Below are 14,094 nucleotides of genomic sequence, written 5' to 3' on the forward strand. Positions count from 1 at the left end.
ATGGGATAGGGTCTGGAGCACGGGGACACCCAGGAGCAAGGCTGGGATGGGCTGTGGGATGGGAATGTGGGGAGCAGCAGCGCTGGGGGGTGAGGAGATGCTGGGGAGGGGGGCACGGGGAGAAATGGGGACAGAGAGCGGGAGAGGGTGGGAGGGGGTGGGACTGGGTGGGGTTGAGGTGAGATGAGGTGGGATGGGGTGAAACGGGATGGGGTGAGGTGAGGGGGAATGGGGAGAGGTGGGATGGGGTGGCATGGGACGGGTCGGGACAGGAGGGGATGCGGTGGGATGCGGTGGGCACCAGGACCCGCACCCCCGGCCCTACCTGCTCCCGGCGCGCGTCTCCGGTTGCCGTGGGAACGGGGGCGGGATGGGGCGGGATGGCGCTGGCTCCTCCCCGGGATCGAGGGGCCGGGATCGGGATCGGGATCGGGATCGGAGCCAGCTCGGGGCAGCCCTTGCCCAGCCCCGCACCGCCGCCCCGGGAGCGGGACCCTGGGTGTCCCCCCAGCCCCGCAAAGCCTCGCCCAAAGTGCGGATTTCTCACTTAAAACTAAACATTGCATCTTTAATGATACATCAACGCTCGTTTGGCACGCGTGGCAACCGCGGGAAGTACAGATTTTAATATTCAGTGCAAAACCGAGTCCTTCGGGAAGATCTCTGTCGCAGAGCACGTGGCTTCCACAATTCCCCATGGAAAGCCTGGGGAAAATCACCGGAATGGGAGCATGGAGTTGTCTCTAGGATGAGCTGTACTCCCAGGAACAGCCCCGAGGGTGGTGTGGAAGCCCGAGCTCCTCGGGGAATAGGAGATAAAGAGCCAGAGGCTCAGGCACTCATTAAAACATGTAGAAAAAAATGGGAAGATTGGTCCTCAAACACTTCCACCTTGGCAGTCACAGCCCAGAGCAGCTTTATTTTTCACCACGAGCAGGAACTCCTTTGTGCTTTTCCCACCCAGCCGAGCCATAAAATGCAAAGTTCTGGGTGTTTGTAAAAGGAACCATTTCTAGACACTGCCAGTGACCGGGGCTGCCCCAAAATCTGCTCTGCAAGACTGAGGAGCAGAATGTGCCAGGCCTTGCTTTAGTGCCTGAAGATGGGGTTTGGGGAGCCCTGGTGCCCTGCCAGTGCTGCCCAGTTTGGACCATTGCTACACTGAATTACTGACACTATTTCAAACCCAGAAACAGGTTCTCAGAGCTGACAGCCCCACGTGGGGTGTGCTCTGTGTCACTGGGGTTTACAACCAGGCCTGACAGCACAAAAGGAGGAAAAAGTGGAGGCAAAGTCCAAAGTCCTCTCTGAAGCTGCCCAGGATTCATTCCCAGTATCCCAGGCAGCTGCTGGACTCGGGGAACTGCCCTAAATGCAGGCAGTGATCTGCAGCTAAATTGCCAATATTCCCTTGTTCCACTTCCAGTCAGAGCCAGGAGCTCACCCCTCGCTTGTTTGCACAGAGGAGTGAGGATGCACCTCTGAACAGCCCATCAGTGAAACAAATTGTTCTCTACCCTCCTAATTCTGCGTTTCTGGCTGCCAGCTGCTGTGCATGGCTGTAGAACACTGATTTTGGGGCAAGGGGATGCACCCAGGGCCTGGCTGCACCTCCAGGAGCAGCTGTTGGAAGGAGACAGAGCAGCAGATCCTGCTGGAGGTCTCCTCTCCTCACAGCACCACCCACGTGTCACTCTGCACACTCAGAACTACAACACTGACACAAAAATGTCCCTTTAGTCCAGAATTCCTGAATTCCCAAAGGCAGCACTCCATTCCTGAATTCCCAAAGGCAGCACTCGGCCGGGGCTGTGCCACCGCAGGGATTTTCTGCCCGCAGCCCTGAGCCCTCACCAGCCCAGCAGCAGCTGTGCCACCCCGCAGGGCTGGCAGGAGCTGGGCTGCCAGCTCCAGGGGCAGCTCTCCCGAGGGGAGGAGGCGGTTTTTTGCCAGCAGAATCAGACGGGAAACTCCCCAGTGAGAACGCTGAGGCGGCAGACACACCTCTCCAAAATCTCAGACGTGTCCGCGAGGTTTCCTTGGACCTGCAGCCGTGAGCTCCTTTTCCTGCTGAAGGAGGAGGACGAGGCCACCGAGCCTGTTAGACCAGGGTCCCATTTTTGCTGTCGTACTTGAGCCTGGCCCTGGGGAAGTTGAGGGTGGCGTACTCGGTGGCGTTCTGCAGCTGCAGGCTCTTCACCTCGGCCGCCGAGCGCTCCCGCGCCGTGGAGAACACCTGGATGTCGGCGTAGTGGATGCTGTCATCCTGCTGCACGCCCCTGGGCTTGCTCACCGTGGCGTAGACAGGGACATCTGGGACATCTTCGTACGTGGGGACCTTTGGGGGGAAAAAAAGCTCTGGGAGCTCAGCTCGCCAGCAGTGCCACAGCACCAGCCAGCCTCTGGCACCTCAGGCTGCTCCCACACTTGCTGTGGGATGCTGTGGGGTTGCTGATGTGTTTCTCCTCAAGCCAGCTCTTCTGAGCTCTCAGAGGAACCCATCACACCCGAGAGAGCCCAGCTACCCCAAACAGCATCAAATTAGCAGGATGGCTCCTGAGGTAGTGTTGGAAACAGGAAAAGTTCAAATAAAAGGCAAAATAACAAAGCTCTTACAGAGAAAAACCAAGCCAGGGGCAAGAGGTTCTTGCTCCTGCTAAAACACCCCACAAAAGCGATTATTTCCTTTGTTCTCTTCCTTTTGTGGTGAATTACCCAGGCTGGACCTCTTGGCCTCTGTCCAGTTGGCAGCCCCAGGTCTGAGGTGAGGTCCCAAGGTCCTAGGAGGGGTCTCTGGGAGAGGAACTCCTGGGCTTTTTGCCTTTTTAAGCAGACAAAGAATAATTTGGTCCCTCCATCAAAAGGGGGCAAATTCCTACAGGCAGGGGGCAAAAAATGTGGGAAAAGCCATGGGCACAGTGCCCACGTTAGAGGCTGCACAGCACGAGAGGATTCATGGATTCATGGCTCTGAACTCTGCCCTGTGTCCTCCCAGCCCACGGAGCTCAGGGCAGCTCTGTCTTCTCAACACACACTTAGGGAAAAACCCTCTGGAAAGTTCTTTATTTACCTTCCTGCCAGGCTGCTGCTGCTGAGCCTCATGCCTCCCATCAGCTCCTGCAAAGGAAACACCAGGGCTCAGCTGAAAGCAGTTTATTGTTCCACCTTGGGATGCAGCAGTGCTGTGCTGGCCCATGGGCTCTCCCCACTGGGCACAAATCACATTTCCACCTCATCTGACTCCCTCAGCCCTAACCCTGCCCTGATGCCTGCGAGAAGAAAGCCTGGGCTTTTTTCTTTGGGAAAAATAAGGTTTCCCAGGATGGCAGCACGCTGTGGACCACGGAGTTCTTGGCAGAAGCCACGGACACAGCACAGAGAGCTTCTTGTCAGGCCCTCGGAGGAGTCAGATCCACTTTTAACTTTGTTATTTCCTCTGCTGCCTGGCAAACATGTTTTGCCCAGCACGGTCCAAAGGCCGCAGGACACAGCTTGAGGAATGCCCTTGATTCTGGGGAGCGCTGTCAGACGGATGTTTGCAGCTCCTGCAGGAGGTGGATGCAGCTCCTGCTCTGCTGGAGAGCACGTGGGTGTGTTTTGAGGTGGGACTTGGTTGTTTTAAAGGCACTGCTGAAGAACCTTCCCTCCCCCTTGGCAAATCCCCTGGCACATCACCCTCCTTGCTCTAAGGTTTAAAGAAATGCTGCCTCAAACTTCTCCTGAGGAAGGCTGAGTACAAAAGGAGTGTGGGAGGGGAGCTCAGCCTCAGGCTGAGGCACTGATCTCACCTCCCCAGGGGCTCTGCCACTCAAAGCACTGTCACACATCCTTACCTTGCTTTTCCTTCTTTCTTTTGAAAGGCGAAGGACACTTCCTAAAATCAGAGAGACACATCAGCCCTGAAAATCCCAAACCTCTGCCCTCCCCAGGCCTGCCCACGCCACACCTGGGCTACCAGGGAATGGGACAGGCCCGGGGAGAGCCACACCAGAGCCCGAGTGACCCTTGCAGGGAAATGTCCAAAGGGACATTTGAGTTCCTGGCTCAAATGTCCAAAGGGGTGTGGGATGTGTTTGCTCCTGAGCTCCTGGCTCAAATGTCCAAAGGGAAGGTGTGGGATGTGTTTCCTCCTTCTGGGACACACCCACCACGCCCCGCAGCCACCCCAGCTCTGCCTCCTGCCCTCCTGTCCCAGCAGCATCCCCAGGAACGGGGGCTCCTCTCCCTGGGGCTTTGCAGCTCCGTTCCACAGCCCAGCTCCGAGGCACGGGCTGCAGGGCACGATCCCAGCTGGCACCAAGCCCTTCTCTGGGGGCCAGCTGCTCTGCCAGCCCCACTCCCCGAGCGCTGGCCCCCTTGCCCAGGGAGCAGCTGTCTGACTGAAGGTTTCAGACTTTTCCTGTTCTCACTGTCCCACTCATAACAGAACCAAACCAAACACGCTTTGCCCTCGCTACGAGCCAAGCCAAAGGCTCCTCTCAGCTGTACCTGTGTGAGCAGAGAGAGACAGGCCAAGCACAGATGTGCTCCAGGAGAGGACAGGAGCCAAATTCATCCCAGCTGTAACAACAGAGCCTGAAGCCGAGCTCCTGCAGGCTGGCACTGGCAGAGGGGACTCGTGTCCCCTTCTGGGACAGATGCACGAAGGAAATGTCAGCTCAGAGGGCTGGGGAGCAGGTGCCAGCCCTTGTGTGGCCCCTCCTGCACACACACGGAGCAGAGGGGCTCCCAGGGGGCTGTGGCTCTGCTCAGCAGCTCCAGGGGGGCAGGCAGTGCCTTGGATGGGGCTCCAGGGAATGCTGTGTGTGCCACGGGCTGAGCCTTGGCCAGGCAGCGCTGGCACAGCCGGGAACAGAGCAGTGCCCCGGGCAGGGCTGTGCCTGTGCCAGCTCTCCCAGGCAGCTGCAGGGGTGGGGGACAGCACAGGGTGTGCAGCCGTGCCCTGGCACTCCAGCGGGAAAACAAAAACCCCCGGGAATGCAGGCAGAGAGCTCCGGAATGGCCAGCAATGATTAACCAGGCCTGGGCAGGCAGAGGCAGCTTTGGGCAAGGCAGGGTGGCCGAGGCTCCGGCGCTGCCACAGGGGCACCTCCAGCCCTCCACAGGCAACATCTGGGGGGTTCTCCCCAGGAATTTGGGCTTTAACTCACAGCAGCACCCCTTTGTGGGGCTCTCACAGCCCCCTCCTCCTCCTCCTGCCCTGTCTGCAGTGACTCCTCATTGCCCAGGTTTGTGTGGCAGAGCACTTCCCTTCCTGCCAGCACCCAGGCGTGGAGAATTTCACCAGACCAGCACTTTTTGGGGCACTTCCAGCACCCAGGCATGGAGAATTTCACCAGACCAGCACTTTTTGGGGCACTTCCAGCACCCAGGCATGGAGAATTTCACCAGACCTGCACCTTGTGGGGCACTTCCAGCACCCAGGCATGGAGAATTTCACCAGACCTACACTTTTTGGGGCACTTCCAGCACCCAGGCATGGAGAATTTCACCAGACCAGCACTTTTTGGGGCACTTCCAGCACCCAGGCATGGAGAATTTCACCAGACCAGCAACTTTGGGGCACTTCCATCACCCAGGCATGGAGGATTTCAGCAGCCCAGCCCCTCGTGGGGCAGAAGCAGCAGGTCCCTCCCCTCTCTGCGGGCAGACAGGCGCTGGGCTGGCATTCCAGGCTGCTCCCTCTGTGGAGGGAACATTGCAGGCACTGTGTGGGCTGGAGCTATTCCTGTCTGCAGGATAATCACAGCCAGGCTTCTCCCCGGGAATGGGGACACGTGTGGCACGGGAAATGGGAGCAGGGAAACCTCTCCCCTCCCCTCCAAACCGGGTCAGGCTGTCGGAACTCCCAGCCTGAGAGAATTCTCCCCGGCAACACCCACGGCCCTGCTCCTGCACTGCTGCCTGCCCTCTCCCCGTGCCAAGGCCACCCTGATTCCTGCCCTGCACAATCCTGGGACCTGGATTTGGGCAGATTTCCCTGTCCGTGCCACTTTAGTGTCACTTTAATGGTGAGAGCCTGGGCCTGCCCTGCACGGGGGCAGAGGTGCCCGGACCCGAGGGCACAATTCCTTCATCAGTGACTTCCCAGACAGAAGAAATTTGCTGTGACAGCTTTTCTTTAAAGACCTCAGACTGTGCCCCAGGCATCCCCTGATCGAGCCCTTGCCTGCTGATGCCCTGGGTGCCTCGTTTACCCTCTGCCACAGGGCAGAGGAAATGAAAAGTGGGAGTTTTGGTGGATGAGCAGCTTTCCACCTCCCACCTTCAACTCCTGTTCCGAAATCCCAAACTCCTCAAGGCTCAGGGCTTGGAAGAACCTCGGTGTCCTCAGCTCCTGAGCCTTCCTCCACTAGGTGATGCTGTGCCTCTTGGAATTATTAAAAACTGGATGAATTTCTCCTACTTTGAACAAACGCAGCGTCGGGAGGGAGAACGCCCTCGGAGCTTCGTCTGAAATTCACGGCTCTTCCCCTCGCAGAGCTGAAAATATTCCCGCTTGGCAGCGAGTGATGCCCTTTCTCTGCGAGCAGGAGGTGCAGGGCACAGCGGGAGCCAGGAGGGATTAAAGTGTCACCCTCCCTCCCTCCCAGGGAGAAAGAGCCACAGCATCTCAGAACCGTGGCCAGGATTTCCCGAGCAGAAATAAACCCCAGACAGACGCAGGCAGGGAGAGGGGCTGGGGCGGCTGAGGGCAGCACGGGGCGGCTGAACCCCCCCCTTGTCCCAGGGACCCCTCAAAGGGACACCTTCTGGTGTCTTACCTGGCCGGGGAGTGCTGGCATGAGGACAGCTATTTGAGGACAGCGATTTGAGCATTTCCCCAGCTCCTCCCCAGCTGCTGGGCGGCCGCGGCACCCCGAGCTGCCGCTGCCGTCCGGGCTGAGATGTGACAAAAAAAAAACCCCCCTTGTCCCCGTGCTGCCCTGCCCGGGACACCTGCACGGCCGTGCCGCCGTGCTCACCTGTCCCTCCCGGGCAGGTGAAGGGCTCGGAGCCCTGGCGAGCCCAGCACAAGGGCGCAAAGCTCCCGAACGCTGCCGGGGCCGCTGCCCGCCGCCGCACTCACCAGGGCCGGCCGCAGCTGCACAGGTTGCCCATGCCGCTCCTTCCCCCGGGGAGCCCGAGCGCTCTCTGGACAGGCTGAGCTCGTATTTCCTGGTTCCTGCTCGGCCCCCGGCTGCTCAGGGAGTGTCTGCCCGTGTCGGGTTTCGGAGCGCTGGCCCCGTGTGCCATCTACCGGAGCTGTCCCCTGCTCCCGGCAGCGCGGGGCGAGGGCTCGCCGTGTCCCGGGGCGTCACCGCTGCGGCCAAACCTCGCTCTGGTCACTCGTACGGGGCCGTTCCTGCGGCCAAACCTCGCTCTGGTCACTCGTACGGGGCCGTTCCTGTGGTTAAAGCTCGCTCTGGTCACTCGTACGGGGCCGTTCCTGTGGTTAAAACTCGCTCTGGTCACTCGTACGGGGCCGTTCCTGTGGCCAAACCTCGCTCTGGTCACTCGTACGGGGCCGTTCCTGCGGCCAAACCTCGCTCTGGTCACTCGTACGGGGCCGTTCCTGTGGTTAAAGCTCGCTCTGGTCACTCGTACGGGGCCGTTCCTCGCTGTCCCTCTGGCCCCACCGGCGGGGATGCAAAAGGGGACGGAGGAGGGACTTCAGACGAAAGGAGAAGCCCCAGGGTGGGAGCTGGGCGCTGTCCCCGCTGCCCACCCTCGAGGAAAGCTGTGCCATGGGTGGCATCACCTGGGAAGGAGCGGATTTCCCGGAGTTCTCATCTCAGCTGAGGTCTGCTGCTGCTGCCCCACAGCCTCAGGGACAGCGGGAATCCACTTTCTTTCAAGCTGCCTGGATAAAAGGGTTCAGTCCTGTGCCTCTGAGAGTGGCAGGGTCCTGGGGGGCCCCCACAGCTTTAAGGAGCTGCAGTGCAGCCCTCAGGCTCAGCCCCAGCGGGTCAGACGGGAACAGGGACCTGCATTTCACCCCTGTGCCCCTGGTGAGAGCCCCTCAGACTGTGCAGCCCGAGTGACCAGAGCCCTGGTCATTCCTGGACCTAAGGGTTGGGTAATTCCTGGGACCTTACCTCAGGCAGGTCTAAGAGAACAGATCCTCCTGAACGATATCATTTCTATTTGAGCAGAAGCTCTGCCCCACAGCTCTGCCCCAGCAATCAGCCCTGGTTCTGTGCAGGTCTGATCCCTCTAGGGGTGCCAACAACGGGGTGAGCATTAATTCACCTTTCTGTGACAGGAGCTGGCCCTGCTTCCTACTCCAGGTGTACCCACGGCCTCAGCCAGGTCCACAGCCCCTGTTAGCACCTGCCCAAGGGCACAGCAAAGCTCAGACCTGTCCAGGAGTGGCAGAAGGGGAAGGATTCTGCTTTGGAAGGGTCACAGCCGGCTCCGGGTGAGCGGCACTGCGGCTCCGCAGAGCCTGAGCCTTGCTCTGACACTGCTCCTCAGCTCGGGGCTGGAGAAACGCCACAGAATTCAGGATGAGATTTGTGCAGACAGCTGGGATTCAGTGCTGGCCCCGTGTTCTCAGGGTCCTGCAGGGCGCAGGTGTTCCCAGAGCCTGTCCCTGCCTGGGAAGCTGCAGACTCTGTGTCTCTGGCCTTGCCACAGACACTGTTGTTTTAATGAGCCAGCGTCTGTTGTGATTTCTGGGATAACTCGGGCTTTGTTGCTTTGTGGGGAAGGAGGTAAAAAAAAAAAAAACCGGCTGGGAGCCTGTTCCCATCAGCCTCTGTCACAAACACTGGAGCTGCCGCTTTGAGCTCCACCAGAGAAACAGAAAAGCATCAAAAACACTGGCGGGGCCGGGGAGCGCTTGGCTGCCACTCCGCATTCCCTGCCCGGCGGTGTCTGCGGGGATGGGGGCGGGCAGGGCTCCCGGGGATGCTGCGGGGACAGCGGCGGGGACAGCGGCGGGGACAGCGGCGGGGACAGCCCTGCCCGCCCCCGGGCACTGCCCGCCCCTGTCCTGCACCGCTGCTGTGACACCGGCACGGCACAAGCGCCCGGCGGGGGAGAATGAACAGGGGAGAGCAAAAAAAAAAAACAGGGCCAGGAGGAGCTGGGGAGGGCACGGGACTGTGTAGTCACTATTAATTCTGGGCATTTTTATGGCAAGAGCGTCCGGGTCCCTCAGGCACCGGGACAGGTGTGGTACAGCCCCGAGCTGGCACTGTCTATCAGAAACGCAGGGGAGAGAGCTCTGCGCTGCCTTGGGCACTCCTTTTGTCTCAGAATCCCCTCCCAGGGCAGCCCCAGCGCTGCTGTCAGCCCCCGGAGCTGCTGGGCAGGCACAGATGGCACCCGATGGTGCAGGCTGTGCCACGAGTGCCAGGCTGTGTGTGTGTGCTCTCCTTGCCCAGCTCCGGGCTCACCTGCTGGCCATCCCCCCTCCCCAGGCAGAGAAGGAGTTCCAGCCCATCACAGGAAACCTGCAGGGAGCAAAGGGACTTCTTGCCAGAGCAGGGACACAGGGAAGCCTTCGAAAGCCACAGTGTGTCTGTGGGTCCCTTCTGTGAGGGGCAGTGAGGAAAAACCCCTGGTTATTCCCTTCTGTGATGGCCATGCCCGAGCCCACACACACCCCCGGGGCTCTGCCCTCGCCACAGGGCTCAGGAGCTCAGCCCTCCTCAGATCTGGGCTCTGGCCGCGTGTTGGGTGGAAGGGATGCAGGTGACTGAGAGTCCCCAGCCCAGAATTATGCCTGGAATGATCATTAATGACGTAGACAATGCCTGTTGGAAAGGTGAGTCTTTATTTTGACAGCTTAGCTGGTTCTACTTCAGGGGTCAGGGCAGGAGGTGGGACACTGAGGGCACCTGCTCTGCCCTGGGCTCAGCCACCCTCGCTGTGCCCCCTGAGCCTGGCAGGCAGGGCTGCTCCTCATCTCACTGATCCCCAGGGCTGGCAGCGCCCTGGGAAGCAGAAGAGAGCTGAAAATAGCCGGGCAGTGCTCTGCTCTGGATCCCACTTGGCCTGGCAGGGGACGAGAATCAGCCCCATACGCGCGTTCCAGTGCCAAAGGGATGTGCTGGGCAGGGCATTCCTGCCCCGGAGCCACAGGGACAGGGGCAAGTCACATCCGCCAGGGTTTTGGAGCCTCCCCTCCTCTCTGTTGGGAGAGCTGCACCCAGGCATGCCAGGCACCCCCAAATTTAGCCACTGACACAGCGTTTTGTGTGCCTGGCTCGGCCCTGACGACACAAGGGTGGCAACTGTCACCTGCTGAGCCCCGGGGCAGCTGCCAGCGCCAGCAGCACACACGATCCCTGTCCCCGTCACGAGACCACGGGGACATTGCTCACGTAGCATCACAGTGTGTCTGCAAAAGGGGCCAAATCCAGCCCCTCCCTGCCTTCACAGACGGGGCTGGGGCGCCAGCAAGGCAACTGGGGGCTGAGCAGAGCCTCTCCCTTCAGTGTTTTGGGTTCAGTCCCCTCACCACAAAGGTCTGTGTGGGAAGGATGTAACTAAAGGGCTGAGCAGGCACAGGCTGTGGCTGGGCATTAATCTGTGCCCCATTAACTCGGGCTCATTCCAGCTGCAGCTCTGGAGATGCTCAGGGACCTTCCAAGGGCTCATCACTCCTCACCTTGTCCTTGAGGTCACTTCACTCTGGGCTCCCTAAACCAGCAGCTGGGCCAGGGGGTGAGGCCCAGAGGTGGCCACAGTCCCTCCATGTCCCCACTGGTGCCACTTCCACAGGTGAGCTCAGCCCCAGCTGGGCACTGTCCATCCTTCCTGCTGCACAGGAGCAACACGAATCCAAGGCAAACAAGACAAGAGCAGAGGCAGATTTATTCCCCTCTCCTCCTGATTGCTGCAGGCGCTTTTACAGAGCAACACCCACCTTGCACAGCCACGAATCTCAGCCTCCAGCTCAGAAGCCAGGCACTGGGATCCCCTTTTCTGTCTTCCCAGTGCCCTTCTGGACTGGAGCGCAGTCCATTGAGACACAGCCTCACAGTTCAGGGTAGGAGTGACCCTGGGTGAGAGCAGAGCTCCCTTCACGGTCACCTGGCCTAGGAGAAAACTTGCATTACAGTCACTCACACTCACACTTCAGTCCCACTCCTTTTTTCCAGTTCCAGGTCCCTTTTGTTCCCAGCCATCAGCCTCGAGCAGCAGAAGTGTGGCTGCCTCAGCGCCCTGCTAAACACTGATGGTGAGAAACAGGGGTCTGGCACTGCGGATTCCCCATCCCTGTCCCCCCCACCTTCCCAGATCTGCAGCCTTTAGGATTTTTCCTTCTCTTTTCCTTCCTCAGCCTGTTCTTCTTTCCCCACTGGCTGCTCCTGCTGGGTTATCTTCACCTCGTTGACTCTGGCCTTCACCTCCTTGCCCGTCCGGGGAGCCACAATGCTCAGGATGCCATCGTGGGACAGGGTGGCCCTGACCAGCAAGGGATCCACGTCCAGGGGCAGGATGTAGGTCCTGGTGAACTCCCTGGAGACGAAGCCGTGGCGGTCAGCCTTCTGCGGGTGCTGCCCCGCCACCTCCAGCAGGTTGTCCACGGTGCGCACGCTGAGCTCGTCGGGCAGGAACTGGCAGACGTCCAGGAACACCTGGAACTTGTGCTCGTTCAGGCAGATCTCCGAGGTGCCCCTCTCCAGCTGCTTGTTGATCCGGGGCCGGATGTAGTAGCCGTGGTACAGGGCAGGGGCTAAAATCTCCGATGGGGACACACCTGCACGGGAGACTCAGTGAGGAGTTTCAGGGAATGGGGCCGCAGCAGCAGGCAGGAGCACTTTGGGACCTGCAGAACACCTTGGCTTGGCCGCATCCCCGCAGCAGGGGTGGAGTCTGCTGCAGTTCCCACCTTTGTGCCCCTAAAACCCACCCAGAGCCACGTCCCTGCCAGCCGCTGCGTGCCACTGGGCTGCCCAGAGCTGCCAGCGAGCCCGGGGCTGGCATCCAGCTTGACATGTTGGGTGCACGGGGAGGGCCTGGTGGGTGCACTGGGAGCTCTGCAGAGCAGAGCCCGCAGCCAGGGATGGGCATGGAAACTGCTGATGGTGAAGAAACCGCCCTGAGGAACTAAAGGCCTTTTGTGTGCCATTGTCCACAGGGCTTTCCTTGGAGCTTTTTGCCTTTTCACGCTGTTGTGCTGGTGCTGAATGGTTCTGCTGCTGCCCACATTCCTGCCCCTGGGCCAGCCACTGCCCAGCTTTGTGCTGAACGCCCCAGCTCAGCTTTTCTCCACATCCCCCCGGCTGGGAAAGCTTCCCCCCTCCCTCCCCTGAGCGCTTTGGCTCCGTGTTTTCACAGCATGTGCATGAATGCCAGAGCGTGGCTGGCATGAGGGAGGGATGGGACGGGCAGCAGTGGGCATGGATGGGGAAATGGACATGAGGAGAGATACCCTGGATATTCCCTGGCTATTCCCTGGCTATTCCCTGGCTATTCCCTGGTCATTCCCTGGCTATTCCCCGGCTATTCCCTAGCTATTCCCTGTTTTTTCCCTGGCTATTCCCTGGCTATTCCCTGGATATTCTCTGGCTATTCCCTGGCTATTCCCTACCTATTCCCTGTTTTTTCCCTGGCTATTCCCTGGCTATTCCCTGGCTATTCCCTGGCTATTCCCTGGCTATTCCCTGGATATTCTCTGGCTATTCCCTGGGTATTCCCTGGATATTCCCTGGATATTCTCTGGCTATTCCCTGGTTATTCCCTGGATATTCTCTGGCTATTCCCTGGGTATTCCCTGGATATTCCCTGGATATTCTCTGGCTATTCCCTGGTTATTCCCTGGGTATTCCCTGGTTTTTCCCTGGCTGTTCCCCCCTGATTTGATCTGGGTTCCTCCACTCAAAATTCCTCAGCTCCAGCTTCCCCCTCTGGAGCTCAAGCTCCCCAGAGGGAATTCCACCAGCCCTCCAGCAGCAGAGGGGAGAAAGGTGCAAAGAGGGGGGGATCCCAGCTCCTTCCTTACCTTCTCCAAAGTTCTGGTCGTAGATCTTGCTGGGGTTGGCGAACTCATACTCGGAGCTCATGGGGTAGGCGTGGGGCACGGTGCGGGCGGCCATGGCGTGTCCAGGACGGGCACCTTCCTTCTTTCCTTCCTTCTTTCCTTCTTTCCTTCCTTCTTTCCTTCTTTCCTTCCTTCTTTCCTTCCTTCTTTCCTTCCTTCCTTCTTTCCTTCCTTCTTTCCTTCCTTCCTTCTTTCCTTCCTTCCTTCCTTCCTTCGTTCCCTTCTTCTTTCCTTCCTTCTTTCCTTCTTTCCTTCCTTCTTTCCTTCCCAGCCCTCGCTGCCTCTCCGAGTGAAGGCTGCAGGCTGCAGGGCTCCAGCTGGGTGGATTCCAAAGGGAGGAGGGAGTGATAAAAAAGATGGACCAAAATAGCCCCGCGCAGGCCCCAGGACGCCGGGCCAGGGCGGCGAGGGAAGCTTCTCGCTGCATTCCAGCAGGGAGGGCAGGGGACACCTCGGGGACACCTCGGGGACCCTCTGAGGGTCCCTTCTGGAGCAGGGGGTGGATGGGCAGCCCAGCACAGGACTCAGGGGCTGAGGGGAGCAGGACAGACCCCAGGCTCTGCTGCTCCAAAGCAAGGGCCAGTGAGAGGCTCGTTGGAGTGGCTCAGGGAGTCCCTGGCACTGGAGTTGGTGGCCCTGAGCCCCCGTGGGTGGCTGGGGCTTGTTTGGCTCGTGTAACGAAGCCACTGCCCACACCCGTTGCCCCACTGTGAGCTTGGGGCTCAAACCCCTCCCGTTCCCTTCGTGAGGAGCCTGATTTTCCCAGGAGCTGAGCTCAAGTCTTCTGTTCCTTTAGTGGTGAAGGGCTGCAGGGAGTGAAGCAGGGATCCAGGTCCCACTGCTGTCACCTCCCCATCCTGAACCCTGCTGGCTGCCCAGGCTCTTCCCTTGGCCAGGGCTTTGGCACAATGCCACGGAGAAATGCTGGTGCCAGCCATCACCAGTTCACCCAGGCTCTGAACCTGGCCTAAACCCAGTTTTACTGAGCAGGGCTGGTGGGCTGCTGCTGCTGCAGCAGGGGAGGAGTGCCCAGCTGAGCTCTGCACACCCTGAAACCAGAGGTTCCCTTGAGCCCTGCAGTGCGGGAGAGCAGGTGCAGTGCTGTTGATGTAACG

General features: G+C 59.6%; 2 protein-coding genes across 2 annotated transcripts; both read right to left on the reverse strand.

The window, feature by feature from the left end:
• Positions 1-547: 547 nt before the first annotated feature.
• C22H11orf52 (chromosome 22 C11orf52 homolog) lies at positions 548-7,127 on the reverse strand. The gene is made up of 4 exons (XM_053997056.1): positions 7,070-7,127; positions 3,834-3,874; positions 3,071-3,117; positions 548-2,338 (listed from the first exon to the last, which is right to left on the reverse strand). Exons 1-4 carry the CDS (start codon positions 7,099-7,101, stop codon positions 2,102-2,104), a joined length of 357 nt encoding a protein of 118 aa, XP_053853031.1. The 5' UTR covers positions 7,102-7,127; the 3' UTR covers positions 548-2,101.
• A 3,284-nt stretch (positions 7,128-10,411) lies between these two features.
• Positions 10,412-13,115, reverse strand: HSPB2 (heat shock protein family B (small) member 2). Its single transcript, XM_053997067.1, has 2 exons — positions 12,941-13,115; positions 10,412-11,695 (listed from the first exon to the last, which is right to left on the reverse strand). The coding sequence occupies exons 1-2, from the start codon at positions 13,032-13,034 to the stop codon at positions 11,244-11,246; spliced, it is 546 nt and encodes a 181-aa protein (XP_053853042.1). The 5' UTR covers positions 13,035-13,115; the 3' UTR covers positions 10,412-11,243.
• Between the last annotated feature and the right edge of the window lie 979 nt (positions 13,116-14,094).

Source organism: Vidua macroura, chromosome 22, assembly GCF_024509145.1.
Source record: "Vidua macroura isolate BioBank_ID:100142 chromosome 22, ASM2450914v1, whole genome shotgun sequence".
Lineage (NCBI taxonomy): Eukaryota > Metazoa > Chordata > Aves > Passeriformes > Viduidae > Vidua > Vidua macroura.

Coding starts and splice junctions, on each gene's coding strand:
- C22H11orf52 (XM_053997056.1), bottom strand. CDS start 7,101: ATGGGCAACCTGTGCAGCTGCGGCCGGCCCTG. Junction 3,875..7,069: donor TGCAGCTGCGGCCGGCCCTG/GTGAGTGCGGCG, acceptor CTCTGATTTTAG/GAAGTGTCCTTCGCCTTTCA. Junction 3,118..3,833: donor AAGAAAGAAGGAAAAGCAAG/GTAAGGATGTGT, acceptor TTTCCTTTGCAG/GAGCTGATGGGAGGCATGAG.
- HSPB2 (XM_053997067.1), bottom strand. CDS start 13,034: ATGGCCGCCCGCACCGTGCCCCACGCCTACCCCATGAGCTCCGAGTAT. Junction 11,696..12,940: donor CGACCAGAACTTTGGAGAAG/GTAAGGAAGGAG, acceptor TCTCCCGTGCAG/GTGTGTCCCCATCGGAGATT.